At 42.0% G+C, this 26,048-nt stretch overlaps 1 protein-coding gene across 1 annotated transcript in view; it reads right to left on the bottom strand.

The window, feature by feature from the left end:
• Window positions 1-26,048, bottom strand: part of fhad1 (forkhead-associated (FHA) phosphopeptide binding domain 1) — a 43,245-nt gene continuing 17,197 nt past the window's right edge. The window contains exons 15-28 of the mRNA XM_029719692.1: window positions 25,833-25,931; window positions 25,555-25,641; window positions 24,986-25,256; window positions 19,914-20,028; window positions 18,410-18,516; window positions 17,606-17,765; window positions 17,125-17,251; window positions 11,773-11,923; window positions 10,878-10,957; window positions 10,497-10,592; window positions 9,941-10,167; window positions 9,292-9,460; window positions 4,053-4,133; window positions 1-3,094 (exon numbers count right to left, since the gene is read on the bottom strand). Coding sequence (XP_029575552.1) covers window positions 2,921-3,094; window positions 4,053-4,133; window positions 9,292-9,460; window positions 9,941-10,167; window positions 10,497-10,592; window positions 10,878-10,957; window positions 11,773-11,923; window positions 17,125-17,251; window positions 17,606-17,765; window positions 18,410-18,516; window positions 19,914-20,028; window positions 24,986-25,256; window positions 25,555-25,641; window positions 25,833-25,931 — 1,944 coding nt within the window. The 3' untranslated portion in view covers window positions 1-2,920. The remainder of the gene's footprint in view (window positions 3,095-4,052; window positions 4,134-9,291; window positions 9,461-9,940; window positions 10,168-10,496; window positions 10,593-10,877; window positions 10,958-11,772; window positions 11,924-17,124; window positions 17,252-17,605; window positions 17,766-18,409; window positions 18,517-19,913; window positions 20,029-24,985; window positions 25,257-25,554; window positions 25,642-25,832; window positions 25,932-26,048) is intronic.

Raw genomic sequence — 26,048 nt, 5'->3', positions numbered from 1 at the left:
TACTGTTCAAAGCGTTTAAAAAATGATATTTGTGTACCGCTTGTCCTAACATACCACCTCACTTCTAACACACTCAGCAATGCCCTTGAAAATAGGAATAAGGGTCTGTACCTATAGCACGCAGCAGTCTGGAAAGATACGGTAGGTGGTTCCCAAGTGTTTTTGTATTGTGATGCATATACAGTAAAGCATTTAGGATGTCTCTTGACCAATCACAAACACAGTAATATTTCTAGCCATCGCCCCAGACAGGTATACTGTCATATGTATACGTTATACTTATTTATACTGTCAGATGTAGTTCAACTGAACCTCAATGCTTTAACAAACTCTGTGTGAATGAATCTCAACACAGATAGCCTACATTATAATAAAACAAAACAGAATAGTCTTTAAGTAAATGAGCAGTGAGGAGAGGTCAAGCTTGACTCAGCAATGCTATTGGAAGCCACTGAGACTGTGGCTGAGCTAGCTGTTTGCGAAGGCAATGGTGTGAACCAGGGGCACTCTGCTGATTATAAAAAGATTAAAGCCAAAATCTGGTGTTTAGTTTCAGCCCAAACAGCAGCATTGTGACTTAAACTTCATAGGCGCAGCTACGAATGTAAGGACTAACAGGCCATAAAATGTTTAAGTTACATTCCTAAAGAACAAGATCATGAATTGACGTTACCATTGAACAGCAGGAAATATCCCAGATTGTGCCTTTAAAGGAACACACTGGAATCTGCACAGTGCCAATTAGCTGGTTGTGTCCACTCAGAAGGGGCTGACTGAGGAGGAGCAGTAATTGCTGAGGTCAACACATATATTTAGCAACAACTCAACACAGCGCTGTGGACTGCCAGCTGAAATCAAAGGCATACCAATGCCAGTGAGTGACATACTCATGTTAAAAACAGACATAATTGATCCTGATTAATGAAAGCAGACAAACTATAATGGCTTCTGGAGATGAATCAGTGTTTTTTCTGTGATGGTCCAGACAATAAAAACAAAAGTGCACAGAGTGACAAACATGTCTGAAAGACACCGAAACAAGTAGTAATGCATTGGGGTGAAGTTATACTGATGCACATGGCCATAGAGGTAGGTAGACCATAGCAAACATCAGAGAGGAGCAATGATGACGGACTGATGCAGCCTTTTGCCTAGAGGCAACAAAGAAACATTGTACCATCAAACAATTGTACCATCTGCTTGTATGCACTAAAATACCAAATCTGGGTCAGTGAGTGAGGAAGACAAGAAGCTTTTTTAGGAGTAGCCCTCATTATCTCTTATGACATGGATCTTCAACTAGATTCAGCCGTGGGACAATTGTTTCTTGAGCAGACGGTCAGGGCCCCAGAACATAATTAGAAATAGACTGCAAATTGATCGCAAGAAGCCCAAACAGATATCATATTTCACAAAAAGCATAATAATTTCAAACCTATATTTGTATACGATCACATATATCTCTCCATTATGCGTGAGATTACTTTGGAACAGATTTCCAAAATTAAAATCACTTCGAGCTGATTTGCTGGTGTTTTTACAGTCTTTTAATGTCCAACAATAAAAAATGTAAAAATTATAAACCTTTTTTATTTTTATTTCTCAGAAAACTTGGGTGGCCAAATAAAATCACTTGGTCGGCTGCTAGTTTGGGAACCCCGCCTTATGGGAATTGAGTCAAACAAATAGAGAGAGAAACCAAACCATGTACTGGCTCTATTATCTGTGGCATCTGCTTTATGTAGAACAATGGAGGATTAATATCCTGAATAATAGATTTTGCACATGCTCACATACACAATCACATGCACAAACAGAGACAGACTCACACGTACGTCTTCTCACTCACACACGTCATGAACACTGCCACACGTCACAAACACGCACTCAAAACAACACACTGATGCGCATGCTCGCTCACGCTTGACCCTTTCACACCTTCCCACATACACATACGCACCTATACACACAAACCACTCTCTCTCATCCTATGCTCACGTGACTGTGTTTGTGACAGTGTGTGCTGCTGTGAGCAAGAAAAGGCTCTGATGATGAATAAATGAATCAGCTTTTCTCTCTGCCCATTGCGATAACGGACCACAATAACCTCGAGGCATAGAGAGGAGGGCGGGAGTGGGGGAGGAGGTCTACTGCAGATAGGAGGAATAACACACTCCTTTTTTCTTTGTATCTGCGGTTCATGGGCATATTCCTGTCGTTAGTGTAGCACACACACTCCAGAAATAGCCGCTCAAATGGACGCCTTGGCCATTTTCTTGACTGCTGAGATATCGCAGTGACGTGTCAACCAAAATATTATACTGTATCGGCAGAAAAGTCTGCAGAAGAAAGCATTTGTATTGTCGTGCATAAAGACTGCCTCATTTTCCGTGGTGAATGGATGAACAAGAGCGGTGAAGTGTTCCGGCTAAAAGAATATAGCTGTGGCAGATTTAGCCCGACAGACTTTTTACATTCAAAGCTCAGAGGGAAGCTGAGAAAAGCTGCCTTTGAAACACACATCATTAGCACCCACATGCTCATGCATTGACTATTCCATCATCTCTACAGAGGCAGTCACTCATTACGATGTGGTGCAGAGCTATACAGTATATAGAACATATGGCTCTGATATGTGGTAATATACAGCCACCAGCAGAAACTTCCTCATGGCCAGAAGCTGCGGTACAGTACGCGTGATGCAATGAAATAGACTGACGCTGACTTGAATGGGAAGGTGAGTTCTAGTAGACCTGCTGTGCTGCATTTCTAATTCTATGGTGTGACGCACACTAGCAGTGTTCGCTAGTCTCGTAGTAATGAGTGTCCTCTGCTGTTCAAGTCAAAAGGACCCTTGAGCCAGTCTCCTTGCCCCTGGTGTCCAGTCACTCCAGTGTAGCGGGGGCAGGATTACAGTACATTATGAGGACTCGGTCAGCGGTGGGGCCTGTTGAGGCTGCTGCTGTACAATGGTCAGCTCCAGCTTGGAGGCCATCTTGCCAAACTCCTTCTTCCCCAGCTGCCTCTTCAGGGTCTCCACCTCGTACTCCCTCTTCTTCAGCCTCTCCAGCAGGCTTGATGTCTTCGCTGTCGCCTGTTCAGAAGAAGAATACTTAATAATCCATTTTCTATACAGTCCATGGAAATGTGTTTTTGGCAGAGGAAGACAGGGGCCCTGTTGGAATACCTTCAACATGTAGCCTTCGTTCCCCTCTTCCTTGATTGGATAAGTGAAGGTATGGTTTCCACCCTACTGATTTCTCCAATCCAACCATATCAGATACTCTGAACTAGCCCCCCTCCTTACTAGCATTAGCCGCTATAATTAACACTTCTGGGGGCTGCAATGGTAGTGTGTGTTTGTGTGTGTTTGTGTTATGTGTGTGCGTGCGTGCGTGCAGTAACACAGTTTTGCAAGCAGAGAGAAAAATGTGCAGTTTTATAGCTAATCTCATGCTATTCTATACATTTTGCCATGAGGCTGAGAGAAAATGTAGCAGTTTTAAAGATAATTTATTGCTATTCTATACATTTTGCCCTCAGGCTGAGAGAAAATGTCGCAGTTTTAAAGCTAATAGCGGGGGCTGCGGGGGTGTGTGTTACACCTCTGTGTGCATGTGAATTATTAATAGGTGACAGTGAGATTTCTATTGATCTTCAGATTATGCTAGTGTGGTAGACGGACTCACGCAGCCAGTGGTTGAGGTAATGAGGATCATGAAAAGAGATAGCCTACTGGAGGTACAGTTAGATGGGTATGTTTAATTCAAACAACAAACTGTGATTTTTGTGTGGAGTAGCAGCAAATCAGAACCACCAATAATTTTTTTTGGTAGGACTGGAGAGGAGAGACAATACTGGATGACGATACTATGTTAAATAATCATTCATTAAATATCACAAAGTTAATCTGAAAGCCACTTCCTTGGAACAGAACCAAGCAGACAAGCAACACACGCTAGTAAATTGTAAATCTAGGATGTTAATGGTTTGATATGAGTAGCAGAGGAATAGTGTGTCTGTTTGTCTATCCAGCTGTGGCTCTGGCTCACCTTGTCGCCGGCCTCAGTACGGACACAGCTGTGAGAGGCTGTCTTCCCACTCCTCCTCTGGACTTTCTCCACACTCACTGCCTGTGGAGGGAAGAGAGAGAGGAAAGGGAGGTATGACACAGAGGGGAGGAGAGATGAAAGGGAGGGAAGAGAGGGGTTTGAGAGGGAGAAAGGAGGGAGGGAGGTTAAGAAGGAATTAGGGAATAGAGGAGAAGAGAGGGGAGGGTGCAAAGGGAGGAGAGCAAACAAAGGCTGCGTTTAGACAGGCAGCGCAACTCTGTTCTTTTTTCCACTAATTGGCATCTTTTCACATCAGATCTTGCCATAAAGATAGTGCTATTAATATGAAGCTTTTTAACGCTTAATTAAGGTTATGCTGAATACTTGCTATATTATGCTGAAAACATGCTGCTGATACCAATCCTCACCCTGATTCACAATGACACATTAAGCTGAGTCCATCTTAATCATGGATATGGGATATTAAGCTTAACCACACAGTGAGACAGACGGGTGCCACAGTGTACCTTTCAATTACTGATCTGTTTACTTACAGTATCTTTACATGAACGGCACTATGCTAACAAACAACCAGAGAATGCCCACTATGATGACTGGAATCACGGTTGTTTTATTAACATGACTGTGGAAAATAAAAGTTTGGCCACTCTAAAATTCACTGTAAAAGCATATTGCCTTTTGGCAGACACAGTATTTTTATTTTTTTTACATTTTAGTCATTTTTTTATCTAGTATCTGCTGTTGAATAAAATGGCTGTTTTAAACATTAGTTCACAATCACACTCGATTAGGCCATGTCCCATACTACTCATACACAGAGTATAAAGCCTTTTTAAAGTGTCAAGTTATGACACCCTACTGTCCACTGTAAGACATGGCACAAACTGTCATTTGACACATAATTGCTGTTGCATAGAATACCATTTTGGACTACTATATCCTCTACAGGATCGGTGTCCCCCCCCCCCCCCGCGGGATGGTTGAGCTAACGTAGGTTAATGTGATTAGCACGAGGTTGTAAGTAACAAGAACATTTCCCAGGACATAGACATTAGAGGTCGACCGATTAATCGGAATGGCCGATTAATTAGGGCCGATTTCAAGTTTTCATAACAATCGGTAATCGGTATTTTTGGCCACCGATTTGCCGTTTTTTTTATTGAAAAAAAAGTATAATATTTTTACACCTTTATTTAACTAGGCAAGTCAGATTAAGAACACATTCTTATTTTCAATGACGTCCTAGGAACGGGGGTTAACTGCCTTGTTTAGGGGGGATTCGGGGATTCGTTTTTGCAACCTTCCAGTTACTAGTCCAACGCTCTAACCACCTGCCTTACATTGCACTCCACGAGGAGCCTGCAAGGCAGGCTGACTACCTGTTACGCGAGGGCAGCAAGAAGCCAAGGTAAGTTGCTAGCTAGCATTAAACTTATCTTATAAAAAACTATCAATCTTAACATAATCAGTAGTTAACTACACATGGTTGATGATATTACTAGTTTATCTAACGTGTCCTGCGTTGCATATAATCGATGCAGTGCCTGTTAATTTCTCATCGAATCACAGCCTACTTCGACAAATGGGTGATGATTTAACAAGCGCATTTGCGAAAAAAGCACTGTCGTTGCACCAATGTACCTAACCATAAACATCAATGCCTTTCTTTAAAATCAATACACAAGTATATATTTTGAAACCTGCATATTTAGTTAATATTGCCTGCTAACATGAATTTGTGTCACTTCTCTAGCGTTCCGTGCAAGCAGTCAGGGTATATACAGCAGTTTGGGCAGCCTGGCTCATTGCGGACTGTGTGAAGTCCGTTTATTCCTAACAAAGGCCGTAATTAATTGCCAGATTTGTACATAATTATGACATAACATTGAAGGTTGTGCAATGTAACAGGAATATTTAGACTTAGGGATGCCACCCGTTAGATAAAATACGGAACACTTCAGTATTTCACTGAAATGATAAACGTTTCGTTTTCGAAATGATAGTTTCCGGATTCGACCATATTAATGACCAAAGGCTCGTATTTCTGTGTGTTATTATGTTATAATTGTCTATGATTTGATATTTGATAGAGCAGTCTGACTGAGCGATGGTAGGCAGCAGCAGGCTCGTAAGCATTCATTCAAACAGCACCTTCGTGCATTTTGCCAGCAGCTCTTCGCAATTCTTCAAGCATTGCGCTGTTTATGACTTCAAGCCTATCAACTCCCAAGATTAGGCTTGTGTAACCAATGTAAAATGGCTAGCTAGGTAGCGGGTGCGCGCTAATAGCGTTTCAAATGTCACTCGCTCTGAGACTTGGAGTAGTTGTTCCCCTTGCTCTACATGGGTAACGCTGCTTCGAGGGTGGCTGTTGTCGATGTGTTCCTGGTTCGAGCCCAGGTAGGAGCGAGGAGAGGGACGGAAGCTATACTGTTACACTAGCAATACTAAAGTGCCTATAAGAACATCCAATAGTCAAAGGTATATGAAATACAAATCGTATAGAGAGAAATAGTCCTATAATTCCTATAATAACTACAACCTAAAACTTCTTACCTGAGAATATTGAAGACTCATGTTAAAAGGAACCACCAGCTTTCATATGTTCTCATGTTCTGAGCAAGGAACTTAAACGTTAGCTTTTTTACATGGCACATATTGCACTTTTACTTTCTTCTCCAGCACTTTGTTTTTGCATTATTTAAACCAAATTGAACATGTTTCAGTATTTATTTGAAGCTAAATTGATAGTATTTATGTATTATATTAAGTTAAAATAAGTGTTCATTCAGTATTGTTGTAATTGTCATTATTACAAATAAATAAATAAATAAAATCGTCCGATTAATAATCAGTATCGGCTTTTTTTGGTCCTCCAATAATCGGTATCGGTGTTGAAAAATCATAATCGGCCGACCTCTAATAGACATCTGATATGGGCAGAAAGCTTAAATTCTTGTTAATCAAACTGCACCCGACCAATTTACAGTAGCTATTACAGTGAAAAAATACCATGCTATTGTTTGAGGAGAGTGCACAGTTATGAACTTGAAAATGTATTAATAAACTAATTAGGCACATTTGGGCAGTCTTGATAAAACATTTTGAACAGAAATGCAATGGTTCATTTAATCAGTCTAAAACTTTGCACATACACTGCTAGTGGCCAAAATCTAAATTGCGCCTAATCTGGAATATTACATTTTGCCTTCCTCTTGCATTTCAAAGATGTAAAAAACACATGTTTTTTTCTTTGTATTATCTTTTACCAGATATAATATGTTATACTCTCTAACATTAATTTCCCATTTCCACAAACCTCAAAGTGTTTCCTTTCAAATGGTATCAAGAATATGCATATCCTTGCTTTAGGTCCAGAGCTACAGGCAGTTAAATTTGGGAATGTAATTTTAGGCGAAAATGGAAAAAAAGGGTCCAATCTTTAAGAGGATGGCTGTGTAACATATTCTATAAGAGCCTTCGGAAAGTATTTAGACGCCTTGACTTTTTCCACATTTTGTTACGTTACAGCCTTATTCTAAAATGGATTCAATATTTATTTTTTTCAGCAATCTACACACAATACCCCATAATGACAAAGCAAAAACAGGTTTTTAGAATTTTTAGCAAATGTATTAAACCTAAAAACAGAAATACCTTATTTACATAAGTATTCAGACCCTTTGCTATGAAACTCCAAATTGAGCTCAGATGCATCCTGTTTCCATTGATCATACTTGAGATGTTTCAACAACTTGATTGGAGTCCACCTGTGGTAAATTCAATTGATTGGACATGATTTGGAAAGGCACACACCTGTCTATATTAGGTCCCACAGCTGACAGTGCATGTCAGAGTAAACACCAAGCCATGAGGTTGAATGAATTGTCCGTAGAGCTCAGAGACAGGATTGTGTCGAGGCACAATTTTTATGCAGCATTGAAGGTTGTGGGTTCGATTCCCACGGGGGGCCAGTACAAAAAAAAAAAAAAATGCGTGAAATGAAATGTATGAAATGCATGCATTCACTACTGTAAGTCGCTCTGGATAAGAGCGTCTGCTAAATGACTAAAATGGAAAATGTAAGGTTCCCAAGAACACAGTGGCCTCCATCATTCTTACATGGAAGAAGTTTGGAACCACCAAGTCATTATGGGGTATTGTGTCTAGATTGATAACGAACCCCCCCCCCAATTTAATCAATTTTAGAATAAGACTCTAATGTAAGAAAATGTGGAAAAAGTCAAGGGGTCTGAATATTTTCCGAATGCACTGTATATGCTTGTATGAACACTGGTACTGTAGATGCTATTGACTCATACTGTATGTAATAATGAGCCTTAGTTCAGCCCTACGGTCAGTTGCCGTTCTGCGTCCCAATGAGACACCATCAGCATCTCCTAAGATTGTTCCAAGTTAGCTTTCTATCTACTTGATTATACAGTAGATGGAGGAAATTTACCTTACTTAAGCACTTACGTTTGATCAATCGATTTTTGATCAATCCATACATGCTTGAACAGCACAACAAAGCCTGAGGAAGGGCCCAATAAATGCTGTCTGTCTGTCTGTCTGTCTGTCTGTCTGTCTGTCTGTCTGTCTGTCTGTCTGTCTGTCTGTCTGTCTGTCTGTCTGTCTGTCTGTCTGTCTGTCTGTCTGTCTGTCTGTCTGTCTGTCTGTCTGTCTGTCTGTCTGTGGACTTGCTTAGTGGGCAGTCGAATAGTCATGTCCATTTTCAATGGACTCAGCATAGCTTGTCTGAGGGTGGGCAAATGACCTGGAACAAAAGTATGAGGTTCTTGTATCTGTTCTGTTAATAATGGCCCCAGGTAAATTACACTATTCCTACCATACCATGACTGGGATTCAACGGCACCGTCCGTAAGAATTTTACCACAGCTGTTATTTTCCAAATACTACCTATGCATGCATACCTGGAAGTAGTAACATTGATGAAGCAGAAACAGTCAGGTACCCAGCAAAGTGTAACTAGCTGGACTAGATAGATTTTAGGTGTTACAAAGCAAATCACCCGGTGGGTTGGACTGTTGAACTCCGTTTTACTAGGCTACTTTCTATAGCTTACGGCTCTTTACGGCCCTGGTGTTAAGGCCGATCTCCTGGTCCAGCCTATTGTACATCAAGGTGATAATGTGTTACAAAACAAATAGGCTCCTGGGTTCGTTGAGTGTTTCACTCCGCTCTACTACTTCTATACCTTACGGCTCTTTACGGCCCTGGTGTTTACGTCTATCTCATGTTCCAGACGACTCTGGGTGTGGCGCAAGGCCTCACGGAGCAGGGAGCTCTCTTGGCTCTCCGTCTCCAGCTCGGTCCTCAGCATATCCAGCCTGGACTGGAGTTGCTGACCCGCCGCCTGGCTCTCCCTGGGCGGGGGAGGGGAGGGTAGCAGAGGGGGAGGACAGACGTAATACAGACACTTATCAATGATCAAATCACCCTAACTGCAATCCTGTTTCAAGTCACTTGAGGCAGGTGGGTTTTCTACTCATCAATCAAATGAGTCAACACATTACGTAAACACCAACCAATAAAAGTAGGCCAAATAAATAGTAGACTCTTTGTGTTGCTCCTACAGTAGCATCTCTCTTATAACTTAATTACTATTGAAGCAGCTAGCGGGTGATTGGTTGGTAAGAGTGTGGTGCTAGCAATGCCAAGTTATTTGTTAAAATTTCTGCAGGGATTACATACACATTATAAAAATATATGCACTCACTGTACTGTATATTGCTTTGGATAAAAGTGTCTGCAAAGTGGCATATTTGTAGCAATTTCATGAAAATTCACTATTGAGGAAAGGGATCTATTTCACGGCCCTATATTCCCTTCTTTTACTTCCCTACCTGAGAGTAGTCATTTCTCTATGCTGCTGCTGCAGTAGGGTTTCACTTCGCTGGGCCTGGCTGTGCTGTAGGGCCATGCAGCTCCGGAGCAGCTCCAGGTCTGCGTGACGCAAAGAAGCCAGACTGGCCCTCTCCTCCTGGGGCAGGTGCTGCAGGGACACACACCCCTGCAGCTGGCCCTCGCTCAACTCCAGAGCCTCGCACAGCGCCCGTGCCAGATCCAGGTACTGAGAGAGAGAGAGAGAGAGAGAGAGAGAGAGAGAGAGAGAAAAATAGAGAGAGAGAGAAAAATAGAGAGAGAGAGAGAGAAAAATAGAGAGAAAAATAGAGAGAGAGAGACAAAGACAGAATGAGAGGAGTAATTGATGATTTAGTTTAATCAAGTAGGTGCTGGGCTAGGACAAAAACCTGCACACCCTGTAGCTCTATTTGGGTTAGAATTGAAGAACACTGCAGCCCAGTCACCCGTAGATGGCAATGGGGATACATTCTGCTAAATGTCATATAGCTGTCATAGCCACCCACACTCTCCACCTGACAGCATCCTTCCACTCACTGTCCTCTCGCTGAGGTCCAGGGCGTCTGATAGGTCCAGTCTGGCTGTGCGCTCCAGGGTCTCCTCCCCCAATGCTACAGGGAGCGGCCAGCCACTCTAGATTGAAATGATCATGTAACATATGACATTACACAATACTACATTGATAATCATAGTCATAGGCATTAAGATGAATTTCTCAGCAGAGTGAGTATTGGGATGTGTTCATTGGGTGCATTTAATGAAAAACTTTTAATACATTTTGCAATGGAAAAGAAAATAAGTAACCATCTGTCTTATGTAACCATACCAAACGAATCATATCCTACTAATTTGAGTTCCCGGATTTACATTTACTATGTTACGGTTAGTCTATGAGACCAGGCTAGGTCAGGTGCTTACCACTGCAGACCTCGGTGTGCTGAGTTTGCTCGCCTCACTCCCTGCTTGTTTCTTAGGTGCCCCCTGCTGGGTGAAGCGCTCTGAGGGAACAAACAGTTACCCAAATATCAGAGAAGAGGAACACTTTGGAGGACACAAAGTTTTATAGTCTCCTAAGTAATTTAAATACATATATAGACAATGTACAATGACATTGACCAAGGCATAGAGATAGGGAGCAGCACAAAAAGAGCATATTTAAAAAAAGTATTTTCCCCACTTCTTTTTGTTATCTGAAATAATCTGATATGTGGTCTTAGGGCCCCTGGTCCCTGCCCTAATGTATCCTGCAAAAGCCTTTGTGTCACGTCCTGACCAGTAATAGGGGTTATTTGTTATTGTAGTTTGGTCAGGACGTGGCAGAGGGTATTTGTTTTATGTGGTTCGGGGTGGTGGTTTGTTTAGTAGGGTATTTGATTTATGTATTCCGGGGGTTTTTGGGCACTGTTCTATGTTAGTGTATTTCTATGTTCTGTCTAGTCTTTTGTATTTCTATGTTTTGCTAATTGGGGTTGGACTCTCAATTGGAGGCAGGTGTTTTCTAGTTGCCTCTGATTGAGAGTCCTATATATAGGTATGTGTTTGTTGAGTGCTTTGTGGGAGATTGTTCTGTGTATAGCCTTGTGCCTTACCAGCATGTGATTAGTCGTTGTGTTTTCTTTGTGTACATGTTTATTTTGGTTCTCCTTCTTGTCTGTTTATAATAAAGAAGATGAGTGCACATTTCCCCGCTGCATTTTGGTCTATATCTGACGACAACCGTGACACTTTGCCGTGTTCAATTATATCACATGGGCGCAAAACATGCTGTGTGCAAGCTTTCTTTCTATATTCATAGAGTTTTGACCTTGCTTACTCAGGGGCCATGTTTGCTCCAAGGCTCCGATCCTGCCCCTCATCTCTGACAGAGCCTCCCTCTGATGCTGAATCACCTCCTTGTGTCGATAACCTCTGGACTTTGACCCCTTCTTGGCATACTCCCCAGGAGCGGTGACAGTGGCCATTTCCTGGACACAAAGGGAGAAAAAAATGACGTTTGAATCACATTCTTAACTCATGATAGGGTCTAGAGTTTTTCCTCTGAGAGGTTCAGCTCAGGATTTCACAACTCAGAGGTAGAGGTGGAGGACAACACTAAGTGGACTATGGTTGTAGCCAAAAAGTCAATTGACATGAAGGAAGAGCTGGATGCATCACCAAACGATTGAGTATGTGTATAATGCTGAAGAGTGGTAAGTACAAAGTAAAGGACGAGTTGAGCCTCTCACACTGAAAAGAAGACCCCAAAGGTTTAGAATGCAGCTGGACACATATTCAATCTCTCCCTATCCCAGTCTGTTGTCCCCACATGCTTCAAAATGGCCACCATTGTTCCTGTACCAAAGAATGCAAAGGTAACTGAACTAAATGACCATCGCCCCGTAGCACTCACTTCTGTCATCATGAAGTGCTTTGAGAGACTAGTCAAGAATCATATAACCTCCAGCTTACCTGTCACCCTAGACCCATTTCTATTTGCTTACCGCCCCAATAGGTCCACAGATGATGCAATCGCCATCACACTGTACACTGCCCTATCTCATCTGGACAAGAGGAATACCTATGTAAGAATGCTGTTCATTGACTACAGCTCAGCATTCAACACCATAGTTCCCTTCAAGCTCATCATTATGCTTGAGGCCCTGGGTCTCAACCCCACCCTGTGCAATTGCGTCCTGGACTTCTTGACGGTCCGCCCCAGGTGGTGAAGGTAGGAAACAACATCTCCACTTCGCTGATCCTCAACACTGGGGCTCTCGGAGTGTGGTGTCAGGAAAATAACCTCTCACTCAACGTCAACAAAACGAAAGAGATGATCGTGGACTTCAGGAAACAGCAGAGGGAGCACCCCCCTATCCACATCGATGGGACAGCAGTGGAGAAGGTGGAAAGTTTTAAGTTCCTTGGCGTACACATCACGGACAAACTGAAGTGGTCCACCCACACAGACAGTGTGGTGAAGAAGGCAACAGCGCCTCTTCAACCTCAGGAGGCTGAAGAAATTTGGCTTGCCACCTAAAACCCTCACAAACTTTTACAGATGCACAATTGAGAGCATCCTGTCGGGCTGTATCACCGCCTGGTACGGCAACTGCACCGCCCACAACCGCAGGGCTCTCCAGAGGACGGTGTGGTCTGCACAACGCATCACCGGGGTCAAACTACCTGCCCTCCAGGATACCTACAGCACCCGATGTCACAGGAAGACCAAAAAGATCATCAAGGACAACAACCACCCAAGCCACTGCCTGTTCACCCCGCTAGCATCCAGAAGGTGAGGTCAGTATAGGTGCATCAAAGCAGGGACAGAGAGACAGACAAACAACTTCTATCTCAAGGCCATCAGACTGTTAAACAGCCATCACTAGCACAGAGAGGCTGCTGTCCACATACAAACTTGAAATCACTGGCCACTTTAATAAATGGAACACTAGTCACTTTAATAATGCCATTTTTATAATGTTTACATATCTTGCATTACTCATGTATATACTGTATTCTATACTATATATTGTATCATAGCCGATGCCGCTCTGTCATTGCTCATCCATATATTTATATTTATATATTCTTATTCCATTCCTTTACTTAGATTTGTGTGTATTAGGTATCTGTTGTGGAATTGCTAGATATTACTTGTTAGATATTGCTGCACTGTCAGAAACTAAAGTGGCAAGAAAAAGTATGTGAACCCTTAGGATATATCGGGATTTCTGCATAAATTGGTCATAAAATTGGATCTGATCTTCATCTAAGTCACAACAACAGACAAACTAATAACACAAATTCTTGTATTTTTCTTGTCTATATTGAATATATAATTTAAACATTCACAGTGTAGGTTGGAAAAAGTATGTGAACCCCTAGGCTAATGACTTCTCCAAAAGCTAACTGGAGTCAGGAGTCAGCTAACCTGGAGTACAATCATTGAGATGAGATTGGAGATGTTGGTTAGAGCTGCCCTGCCCTATAAAAACCACTCGCAAAATTTGAGTTTGCTATTCACAAGAGGCATTTCCTGATGTGAACCATGCCTCGAACAAAAGAGATCTCATAAGACCCAAGATTAAGAATTGTTGACTTGCATAAAGCTGGAAAGGGTTACAAAAGTATCTCTAAAAGCCTTGATGTTCACCAGTCCACGGTAAGACAAATTGTCTATAAATGGAGAAAGTTTAGCACTGTTGCTACACTCCCTAGGAGTGGCTGTCCTGCAAAGATGACTGCAAGAGCACAGTGCAGAATGCTCAATGAGGTTAAGAAGAATCCTAGAGTGTCAGCTAAAGACATAGAAATCTCTGGGACATGCTAACATCTCTGTTGACGAGTCTATGATACGTAAAACACTAAACAAGAATGGTGTTCATGGGTGGACACCACGGAAGAAGCCACTGCTGTCCAAAAAAAACATTGCTGCACGTCTGAAGTTCGCAAAAGAGCATCTGGATGTTCGACAGTGCTACTGGCAAAATATTCTGTGGACAGATGAAACTAAAGTTGAGTTGTTTGGAAGGAACACACAACACTATGTGTGTAGAAAAAAAGGCACAGCACACCAACATCAAAACCTCATCCCAACTGTAAAGTATGGTGAAGGGAGCATCATGGTTTGGAGCTGCTTTGCTGCCTCAGGGCCTGGACAGCTAGCTATCATCAACAGAAAAATGAATTCCCAAGTTTATCAAGACATTTTGCAGGAGAATGTAAGGCTATCTGTCCGCCAATTGAAGCTCAACAGAAGTTGGGTGATGCCGATGTCAGGACAATGACCCAAAACACATGATTAAATCAACAACTGAATGGCTTCAACAAACGAAAATACACCTTCTGGAGTGGCCCAGTCAGAGACCTGACCTCGATTGAGATGCTGTGGCATGACCTCAAGAGAGCAGTGCACACCAGACACCCCAAGAATGTTGCTGAACTGAAACAGTTTTGTAAAGAGGAATGGTCCAAAATTCCTCCTGACCGTCGTGCAGGTCTGATCCGCAACTACAGAAAACGTTTGGATGAGGTTATTGCTGCCAAAGGAGGGTCAACCAGTTATTAAATCCAGGGGTTCACATACTTTTTCCACCCTGCACTGTGAATGTTTACACGGTGTGTTCAATAACGACAGAAAAACGTATAATTGTTTGTGTGTTATTAGTTTAAGCAGACTGTTTGTCTATTGTTGTGAATTAGATGATCAGATCAAATTTTATGACCCATTTATGCAGAAGTCCAGGAAATTCCAAAGGGTTCACATACTTTCTCTTGCCATTGTAGGAGCACAAGCATTTCGCTACACTCGCAATAACATCTGCTAACCATCTGTATGTGACCAATAAAATTTGATTTGAATTGACTATGACAGTAGGGAGGTGTCCTTCTATGACCCCAAAGATATGACACACATCTACACCCTGTTACAACTGATCACTAGCTTTTAGATAAAGCGATTCATACATGGGTCGTGAACACATCTCACTAACAAATTATTAATTTAGAAAAATGTCAATTTATATTTTAATCTATTATATTTCATTCTCCATTCTCTGTTATCATGGCTATACATCCACTAATATTCCTTTATACAATTAAGGTTTCAGATTTGTGTTTTGGACTCATATCAACCAATGGCACTTCTGTTAATGCGCAAATCATTTGACTGCTGGCATCTTGCAGGTTGAGATTCTTTTTGGCTGTGCTTTATGAAAAGATCCAAGCTGTTACTAGACTATGACGTGTGATTTCTTTGTGTTGCTATGAGTGTCATCGAAGGAAATTATATTGACTTGTCAAAAATGCATAGAAATGCACCTCCATTGAGTTCAATGACTCGGTGGATGTTGACTTGAGCTCCTTTCCAGCCAAGTGTCCTTGACTGCAGATCTGTGGCTGATCGTATGAAACGCACTCAGGGACACAACGCCTGTCATTGTGGTCTGTTGTGTGAGTCAGCAAGTTCGAATGCATCACCTACTGACACAATGCAATGTTCCCGATCCTCACTACACTGTAGTGGGCCTATTGACTATAACACGAGTACTAAAACAAGAGTCTGAATGGCTATGTTGTAGAAGTGAGTGAGTGATTGAGTGACACACACACACACACACACACACACACACACACACACACACACACACACACACACACACACACACACACACACACACACACACACACACACACACACACACACACACACACACACACACAAATACAGTTTGTGTAACAAACACAAGCCTAAATCATGTCTGGGCAGTACGAAGCTGTTGAGGCCCTCTATTTTCCATTTAGAGAGACAAACAGCAGATAAATGAGCGCCCTGGGGAATACAGAGGAGTCGTGTCATGTTGTACTGTACTGTTGTTATGGTTTACGACAAGGTGCTGCTTTACATGCAAGTGTGTTGTTAGGATGCGAGGCACATGCCATTAAACATAGTGATGCACAATGTCATATAATGTATCTCCTGCTTCTCCAGTGTCCTGATAGGAGGGGGAATAGGAGATGGTCTCTTCCTCTGAGTGTTGATTGTACTGAGTTAGAGGCGTGGCACCACAGCACAAGATCATTATCAGCAGAACCTGTTCAAACTGGCTTTTCTCTGAGGAAACAGAGGCACCCTCCAGCGTTTACTGAACCAGACAGCTAAATATCAGACCTCTTTTTTTCAGTAACGTATTCAAGTGTATGTGTGGTGAACCTATGATGCTGCAGATTTTTTCCATATTGTTGTGTGCTTCGTGCTTCATTTGATTCCTCTCTTGCCTTCAGTTGATCAATGCGGCTGGAGAGTGCAATCCTCTTAGCCTGGTCCCAGATATGTTTGTCCTTTATAGCATAGTCAACTCCTATGGTTGTTGTCTGGCATGATAACCACTGTATGAGTCGATGAGACAGCACATACACATCTGGGACCAGGCTACAAACACCTGGTGTCCCTGGTCTAAATCTAAATCAACCAGTTCACCAAAAGCCAGGAGACACGGCGGCCCTCGAGAACCAGAGGTGTACACCACTGGTCCTGTATTCCTAAAGCGTCTCAGATGAGGGAGTACAAGGATCAGGTTCCCCCTTGGGTTCACTCATTATAATCTAAAAGGCAAAACTGATCCTAAATCAGCACTCCTACTCTGAGACTCTTTGTGAATATGGGCCTTTATGTTATTCCACTCGCCTTTGTGTGTGGTGGTATGCAGGGAACAACAGAGTAGTGGACAGGCTGGGTCTGCTCTGGGTGTGTCCTCTGTTCCTTCATCTCTCTCTCTGCCCTGAGACTCTTCTCCAGGTCCACCTGACAAAGCCTGGCAGGACACAACACATTAGATCAAATCAAATCATAAAATATACGATAGGACACAACGCATCAGCCCTTCACTACATGCTGGCTGGCTGCTTGCTATTGTAATGACCCTAATATAGATACTACATTACTTTGTACTTATGCCATTTCAAGGTAAATATTTCTTTTTTGCTAAAATTTCATTATATCGCGGAGAGAAACCATGAGAGAGTTTAAATGTATTGGTACTTCACATTTGTACACATATGATATTACATTTGAGGATTCCACATTACAAATCCAATGTAACCGATGGGGATTGGTAACCGCACTCCTCAGCTTTAAATGTCTCCCCCCGCACCTACCCCAGGCCTACCTCAATTCATCCCTCACTTTCTCAAGCTCCTCCCCTTTCTGCTCCACGAGTTGTGACATCAGCATTAGCTTCTGAGTGAGAGTGCTCAGTTGGACCCTCTGATCCACAACCAGAGCCTTAAGCTGCTCCAACTGTAGTTTCTGCTGCTCACTGAGCTCCCCTGCAGAATACACAGTTAAGCATTCACACACATGCACACGCACACACACACACACACACACACACACACACACACACACACACACAAGCGCACACAATGCGAGATTGCTATGTTATCAGACAAAAATGTGCTTCTTCTGAATGTGATCTGACATATCCAGGTAACTGCCAAAATAAAGGAAACACCAACATAAAGTGTCTTAATAGAGCGTTGGGCCACCACGAGACAGAACATAATTTGGTGTTTTGTTGATGGTGAAAAACAATGTCTCAGGTGCCGCTCAGAATCTCCCATAAGTGTTCAATTGGGTTGAGATCTGGTGACTGAGGCAGCCATGGCATTTGGTTTACATTGTTTTTATGCTCATCAAATAATTCTGTGACCACTTGTGCCCAGTGGATGGGGGCATTGTCATTCTATGGGGGCATAGCCATGGCAGCCAATATAATGGCCAGCCCAGCATTTTTATACATGACCCTAAGCATGATGGGATCTTCATTGCTTAATTAACTAAGAAACCACACCTTGCTTTCAATATTCTTTGTATCATTGTATCATTTACATACTGCCATTATTTCAGCAGTATGTAATAAATGAGAAAACCATAATATACTGAAGGGATGGATCAACATGTGAGATTGCACCTGTCATGTCTGTTATCCTGGCATTGGCTGCAGCCAGGTCACGACTCAAAGCCACGATGAGGTCACCCTGGTTACATGTTTCCAGCTGAGACTGGGCCAAGTCTGCCCTGGAGAGATGAGAACAAGGAAAACAAGAGGAGATATTTTAGTGCTACAAGAAATATGGAATGGTTGAACAAAAAGTAAATCTGCACACGTTTTGACCCCAAACTGGGGCTTCCTCAGTAGAATGTTTGACCATGTTTAGCCTGATTAATCCACTTACTCATAATTCCACAGCTTCACTACAGGACATATGCACATGCACCCGCACGCTCACACACGCAGTCCCTAACCCTAACCCTAAACCTAACCCGTACCCTAACCTGTAGCCTAACCCTAACCTGAAAACCTAACCTTAAACCTAAACCGAACCATAACCCATAGCCTAACCCTAACCTGAAAACCTAACCTTAACCCTAACCCTAAACCTAACCCGTAGCCTAACCCTAACCTGAAAACCTAACCTTAACCCTAACCCTAACCCTAAACCTAAGCTGAACCCTAACCCGTAGCCTAACCCTAACCTGAAAACCTAACCTTAACCCTAACCCTAAACCTAACCCGTAGCCTAACCCTAACCTGAAAACCTAACCTTAACCCTAACCCTAACCCTAGCTCCTAACCCTAAAACTAACCCTAGCTCCTAACCCTTAACCTAACACTAATTCTAACCTTAACCCTAAACCCCTAGAAATAGCATTTGACCTTGTGGGAACTAACAAAAAGTCCCCAGTTGGTCAAAAGTTTGTTAGTTTACTATTCTTGTGGGGACTTCTGGTAACTGTGGTAATATGACCACCTAAATTAGCTGTAAAAAACAAGTCTGCATGATCATTAATCTAAGATTTAAAAGACACATGCTGCACTGTAGCTGTACTATACTGTGTGTTCAGAAAAGGACACCAGGGACTCTCATAGGCTTATCTTTAACTGGAATGCAGTGGCACACATGGGATGGGATAAGAAGACCTCAGATTACATTTAGGAATCAGTGCCTGGGCCTTCAGAAGTAATCCTCCGCTTGGTTTGAGACAAGAGGGTAGTTTCACAGACTGATCCCTATATGGATCATATATATCAGAGTCATTAGTCATGACTCATGCATATATTTCTGGCCTCATGAATTATTCATGAGGAAAGCACAGTGTGAGCATGGGGATGTTTGCTGAGTGATGACGTCACTCCTTTGTGCAAGATGGCAAGAAATACCATGGTGTGAATACACAGAGACAGCATCTAAGGTGAATAACCTTACATTAAAACATTTGGAGGTTGCATACATTATGATTTACAATCAAAACTGTTGATGTATTGCATCAGATTTACGATAAAATGTGGAAAGGTCCCTCTAGTTAAATGTGAGTAATAGTCTGTGCCTATTGGGGAATGTTTCCACTACTTAGTCTCATCAATACTGAGGCCATCTAATAAGTTGAAATAAAATCCAACAAACCCTCTTTACCTGAGTGAAGTGATATTACCCTCCAGGGCTGCTACCTCTGAGGCTTGTTTAGTCTGTGTCTCCAGGGGACTGGTACTCATCACAGGCCTACTACTCTCCAGATTCCCCTCCAACGCTGTGGAGAGTTAGAAGACATTATAAAGGCTCATACATGGTTAAAACAAGTTATAAAGCATTATATCTGCACCCTGTAAGTATTTAAGTATCAGATTCTCTGGGTCTTTCCTGAAAAATAGACACCAGCTGGTCAGATTCAATGTTCACTTCAGCCCTTCCAGAACCATCTGTACAGGATCCCCACAAGGCTCTGTCATCTTGCCGGTGTTATTCACCCTGTACACAGACGACTGTAGGAGCTTGCACCCAGAGATTACGTTCATTAAGTACCTTGATGACACAGTAATAATAGACAGGCAATCCAGAGGGGCACCTCCAGGCTGAAATCGACAGGTTTTCACTGTAGTGTAACCAGAACTACCTGGACCTCAATGCAACCAAAACCAAAGACCTGGTCATTGACTTTAGAAGAGACCAACCTACCATCCCAGCGCTGGAGGTTAACGGACACATCATTAAACAAGGGGAAGACTACAAACACCTAGGAATCATCATCAACAACAAGCTCTTCTTCAAAAGAAGCGATGAACAAATTCACTCAAAGTTTCAACAATGCCTGTTCTTTCTACAGAAATTGAGGAAGTTTAATGTACACCAATCAATCCCCCAAGCATTTTATAGCTGCTTTATAGAATACATCATAGCTTTTAATGTTGTAGGGTGGTTTGGTGCTCTAGGCAACACCTGACTTCACTATTCCAGCACCATTTCAACTTCAATATTTCAACATCATCAAATCACCTATGCTTATTCTAGTACAGTGGCAACTAAAAGATACCAAAACAATTTAGTCCAATCAACTTAAGCTAAATAGGATGTGGCTACCGTCTGTGTGCGTGCAAGTAGATAAAACATGTTGACTCACCAATGTCTTCCTCCTCTCTTTCATGTTGATGAAACGGTCTATTTCTCTTTTTTTGTTGTCCTAGGCTACCTCGCTAAAAATAGCTTAAAACCTCTACGGGATCGGTCCCCCACACGGGACGGTTGAGCTAATGTTGGCTAATGTGATTAGCATGAGGTTGTAAGTAACAAGAACATTTCCCAGGACATAGACACATCTGATATGGGCAGAAAGCTTAAATTCTTGTTAATCTAACTGCACCCGACCAATTTACAGTAGCTATTTCAGTGAAATAATACCATGCTATTGTTTTAGGAGAGTGCACAGCTATGAACTTGAAAATGTATTAATAAACTAATTAGGCACATTTGGGCAGTCTTGATACAACATTTTGAACAGAAATGCAGTGGTTCATTGAATCAGTCTAAAACTTTGCACATACACTGCTTCCATCTAGTGGCCAAATTGTGCCTAACCTGGAATATAACATTTTGGCCTTTCTCTTGCATTTCAAAGATGATAACAAAATGGGAAAAAACTGCATGTTTTTTGTTTGTATTATCTTTTACCAGATCTAATGTGTTATATTCTCCTACATTAATTTCACATTTCCACAAACTTCAAAGTGTTTCCTTTCAAATGGTATCAAGAATATGCATATCCTTGCTTCAGGTCCTGAGCTACAGGCAGTTAGATTTGGGTATGTCATTTTGGGCAAAAATTTAAAAGAAGGATCCGATCCTTCCTTTCATGGGCAACATTAGCCTTCTACTGTACATCTAGCTACATATTGAACGTCCATTCTCTCAGGCCAGGAGCACAATGTATGAATTAATGGTTGGATCAGAATCACTGTTATACTCATTGGCCAGTACGGAGAATTATGTCCAAATCCCTATCTCCATCCATTTAACTTAGGAAAGGGACAATTTTTGCAAGCTAGCTAGCCAATGGAGGACAACAACACAACGAGATGCAACAATTCAAGTTGTTTTTGTCAGTGACGTATGCTCTCAATGTGATTTGATAGGAGTGAAGCCAAATCCAAACTGGCTTCCCTTGACACTTTTTTTGGTGTGCCAGGACCCTTCACACTTGAGCTCACTCAGTTTAGCTCAACGCTGATTGGCCAAATGCTCGCTGGCTTCCCCTGCATTCAATGCTACAGGCAGCAACAATGTAATGCTCTTTTGGACCAGATAGAATCAGATAGATGGTCTACACATACAGAGACAAAGGGGCACTGTTTCGCTCGCTTGGATGCTTTCCGGTGAGATACATTAATTGAAAGAAAATTATTAAACACAGAGACAAAAGAGAAATTATTATTTAAAAAAAGTATTGGTCAAATATTTGGGGAAGCCTGGCTTCCCTTGGCATCCATGAATACACACCACTGTATGTGTCTTTAATGTATCAATTCGTCACCACACATGTAGCTCCCTCACAGGAAATAAAAGTTATTTGCATTACATTTTGAATAAGTAAGGTGTTACTGAGTTTATTTCACACCCAGTCACACCAAGTGTAACTATGCATTGATAATACATTCTCTGGCATTTCACTGCAAAGTGTAATGTAATTGAGGAAAACATGTGCTTCTAGCATTGCTCTTTAGCGTTGCATTACACGTGACTGTCATCTAGTGACATAAAATGGCACTACCTTGCATTAAGCACACTACTGTGTCCATTGCTGTTTACTTTAGACTTGTGGGAACTGACCAACAGTGCCTTCAGAAAGTATTCATACCACTTGACTTATTCCACATTTTGTTATGTTACAGCCTGAATTCAAATTTGATTCAATGTATTATTTTCTCACCCATCTACACACAATAAACCATAATGATAGAGTGAACAAATGTTTTTAGAAATTGTAGCAAATTTATTGAAAATTTAATACAGAAATGTACATAAATATTCACCTCCCTACAATACATTGTAGAAGCATGTTTGGTAGCGATTACAGCTGTGAGTCTTTCTGGGTAAGTCTCTAAGAGCTTTGCCCACCTGGATTGTAAAATATTTGCACCTTATTCTTTGTATATTGAGTGTATATTTGGTCTTGTGTTTAAGGTTATTGTCCTACTGAAAGATGAATTTGTATCCCAGTGTCTGAGGGAAAGCAGACTGAACCAGGTTTCCAATAGGATTTTGCCTGTTGCTTAGCTCTATTCCATTTCTTTTTATCCCCCAAAACTCCCTAGTCCTTGCCGATGACAAGCATAACCATAACATGATGCAGCCAACACCATGCTTGAAAATATGAAGAGTGGTACTCAGTGATGTGTTGTATTTGCCCCAAACATAACACTTTGTATTCAGGACATGAAGTTCATTTCTTTGCCACATTTTTTGCAGTTTTACTTTAGTGCTTTCGTGCAAACAGGATGCATTTTTGGAAAATGTTTTATTCTGTACAGACTTCCTTCTTTTCACTCTGTGATTTAGCTAAGAATGGTGGAGTAACAGTTTTCTCCTATCACAGCCATTAAACTCTGTAACTGTTTTAAAGTCACCATTGGCCTCACGGTGAAATCCCTGAGTGGTTTCCTTCCTCTATGGCAACTTAGTTAGGAAGGACGCCTGCATCTTTGTAGTGACTGGGTGTATTGATACACCATCCAAAGTGTAATTAATAACTTCACCATGCTCAAAGGAACATTCAATATCTGCATAATTTTTGTATAATAAAAATATATATATTTAACACTATTATTGCACACAGAGTGAGTCCATGTAGCTTATAATGTGACTTGTTAAGCGTGCTTTTACTCTTATTTAGGCTTGGCAAAAAAAAGTGGTTGACTACTTATTAGCTTTACATTTTTATTAATTTGTAAACATTTCTAAAAACATAATTCCACTTTGACACTATGGGGTATTGTGTAGGTCAGTGACACAAAATCTCAGCTGTAATACAACAAAATGTGAAAATGTCAAGTGGTGTGAATACTTTCTGAAGGCACTATATATGGATAGGGCTAAATTGAAATGTTTATTTCAGAAGAAATATGAAAAGCATATGCATATGCATAACCATGGTAGCAATTGAAAGGGAACAGTTTGGAGATTATGGGAAAATTATTAGACCAAAAGGTGAGGACACAACAATTCACCTAACACATGACTGAATCCAAACATTACACTGGTGATTTTATGTGCATTTTACACTTACTGCACTATAAGCCGCATTTGTTGATAACGAAATCTGAAAATACAAGTATTTCTGGAAAATGTGGGGTAGGTGCAACGTAAGACAAAAAAAACCACTATGGGTTTGAGTGAGAGGACTAACTAGCGTCTCCAAGTGGCCACACACCTCTCCAAAGTGTGCACAGTTCCTAAGCAATTTCAATGCACTTTTATGACTCATAGAAGAGTCTGAAATATCAGTACACTGGTAGTTGTTTCATTTGGAACACAACCCTGCCATCACACAATTACTGTTGTTGTTTACACAATCCTAAAACAGACCATTATAAATCTCAGTCTGCGTCATGTGGGCATCAAGCTTGTTCTATTGTCAACATCCCTAGCTAAGTTATAAAACACAATCTTACAGTTCTAGACTTTCACAGGGCAATTCAGAGAAACAGATCTTAATTTTGGTGCGCATAGAAAGGATTCATTTGTGCGTTCGTGCGAGTTCAGTGGCACATTTTCTTTACAATACACAAAAATAGGCACATTCTGTTCAGAACAACCCAGGGTATGAGTCCATGTCATCTTGTAACTGTACATCAAAACATAGTGATCATAAACGTTGACGCTGTATCTGACATGAGTTTTATGATGTGGAAATGTGAAGTGCACATTTGGACACGGGTGTTTGGCTTGCTTGTAGGACATAAAAAGGTATTTATTATAATCCTCAACGTCTCATCTTTCAAAATACAGTCCTCTTAATTTACAGCATTTCCCTCACTCAGACATTTTTTGGTGCAAAAGTTGCCCAATTATTTGTTGTTAAAGCACATAGATGCCCTGTATCCAGATGCCAATGTTTTTTCCCCAGGCTTCCAGGGTCCTCCTAGAAGAACAAGACCAACCAGACGGCCAGACAGCCAGACAGTCCACTCCTTTGAACCCCCCCCCACCCCACTCACCTCTCAGCTGTCCAATCAGTGCGTCCCTCTCCTCCTCCACCTCCTGGGCTCTCTGTCTGCTCTGGACCCAGCGCTGCTCCAGGGCCACGATGGTGTGTGCGTGCTGCCGCACCTGCTCCCTGTACTCGGCCTCCCAGACCCCGTAGCGCTCCTTCTCCTCCTCCAAGACCTCCTTCACCTTATCCTGCCACTCCTCCTCCCTCCTGCCCGCCTCCTCCAGCCTGGTGCACCACTCGGCCTCCTGGGTCTGTGCCTCCTGCTGCAGTTTAGTCTGGGAAGCGAGAGAAACACGTAGAGAGTCGGTGGATTGTAACGTCTGTTTCCTGGTGGACCACTGTGTATGCTAGTTATCAGTTTCAGGTGTTCTCCTTGTAGATGCATCTTTATGTAGCTTTATCACCGGCTAGTTGTTGTGTTACTTGACTGCTTTAAGGGTGAATCCTTTGACAGTTTAATAACACACTGAATTACAAAACAAACAGACTGATGGAACCAGCATCCACAGTGTTCTCGAAGGACCTGGACTAGGAGAAATTGGTCAAAACCATCCCAGCACCTAGCCCCCTCACCTGGGCTTGTCTGAGTGCCTCCAACTCCCCCTTTAGCTCTTCCAACTCCTTCTTCCTGGCCTCTTCTTCATGCTGTGCCACAGTCATCTACAATGGAAGTAAGGGGACATAAAGATGTGCGTCTTTTCGTGGATGTCAACAAAGCATTGCTATTGAATCCACTTTCCCAGTCATGTACAAGCATTTTTATATCAGTTGTTAATAGATATGGAGTGCGTGTGAGTGTGTATAAGTGTGCGTGAGTGCCCGCAAGCATGCATGTGTGTGTGGGAGCCAACCTGCTGTCTCTGCTGCCCCAGCTCCTCTCTGGTAACGCTCAGAAGCTCCTGCAACTCTCTGGACTTTGCTTCTCTCTCCTGGAGCTCCTCCAGGTCTGACTGCACCCCAGAAAAGACACAGTGACCCTATGACAACTAAACAACCCTATCAACCACATCATATGTGCAATCTCTCTATTCATCACATTAAAACCACTGATGAGCAAATGAGGCCTT

Source organism: Salmo trutta, chromosome 28 (genome assembly GCF_901001165.1).
Source record: "Salmo trutta chromosome 28, fSalTru1.1, whole genome shotgun sequence".
NCBI lineage: Eukaryota > Metazoa > Chordata > Actinopteri > Salmoniformes > Salmonidae > Salmo > Salmo trutta.
The sequence above is the reverse complement of the archived record's forward strand: the minus strand, read 5'-3'. Positions and strand labels throughout refer to the sequence as shown.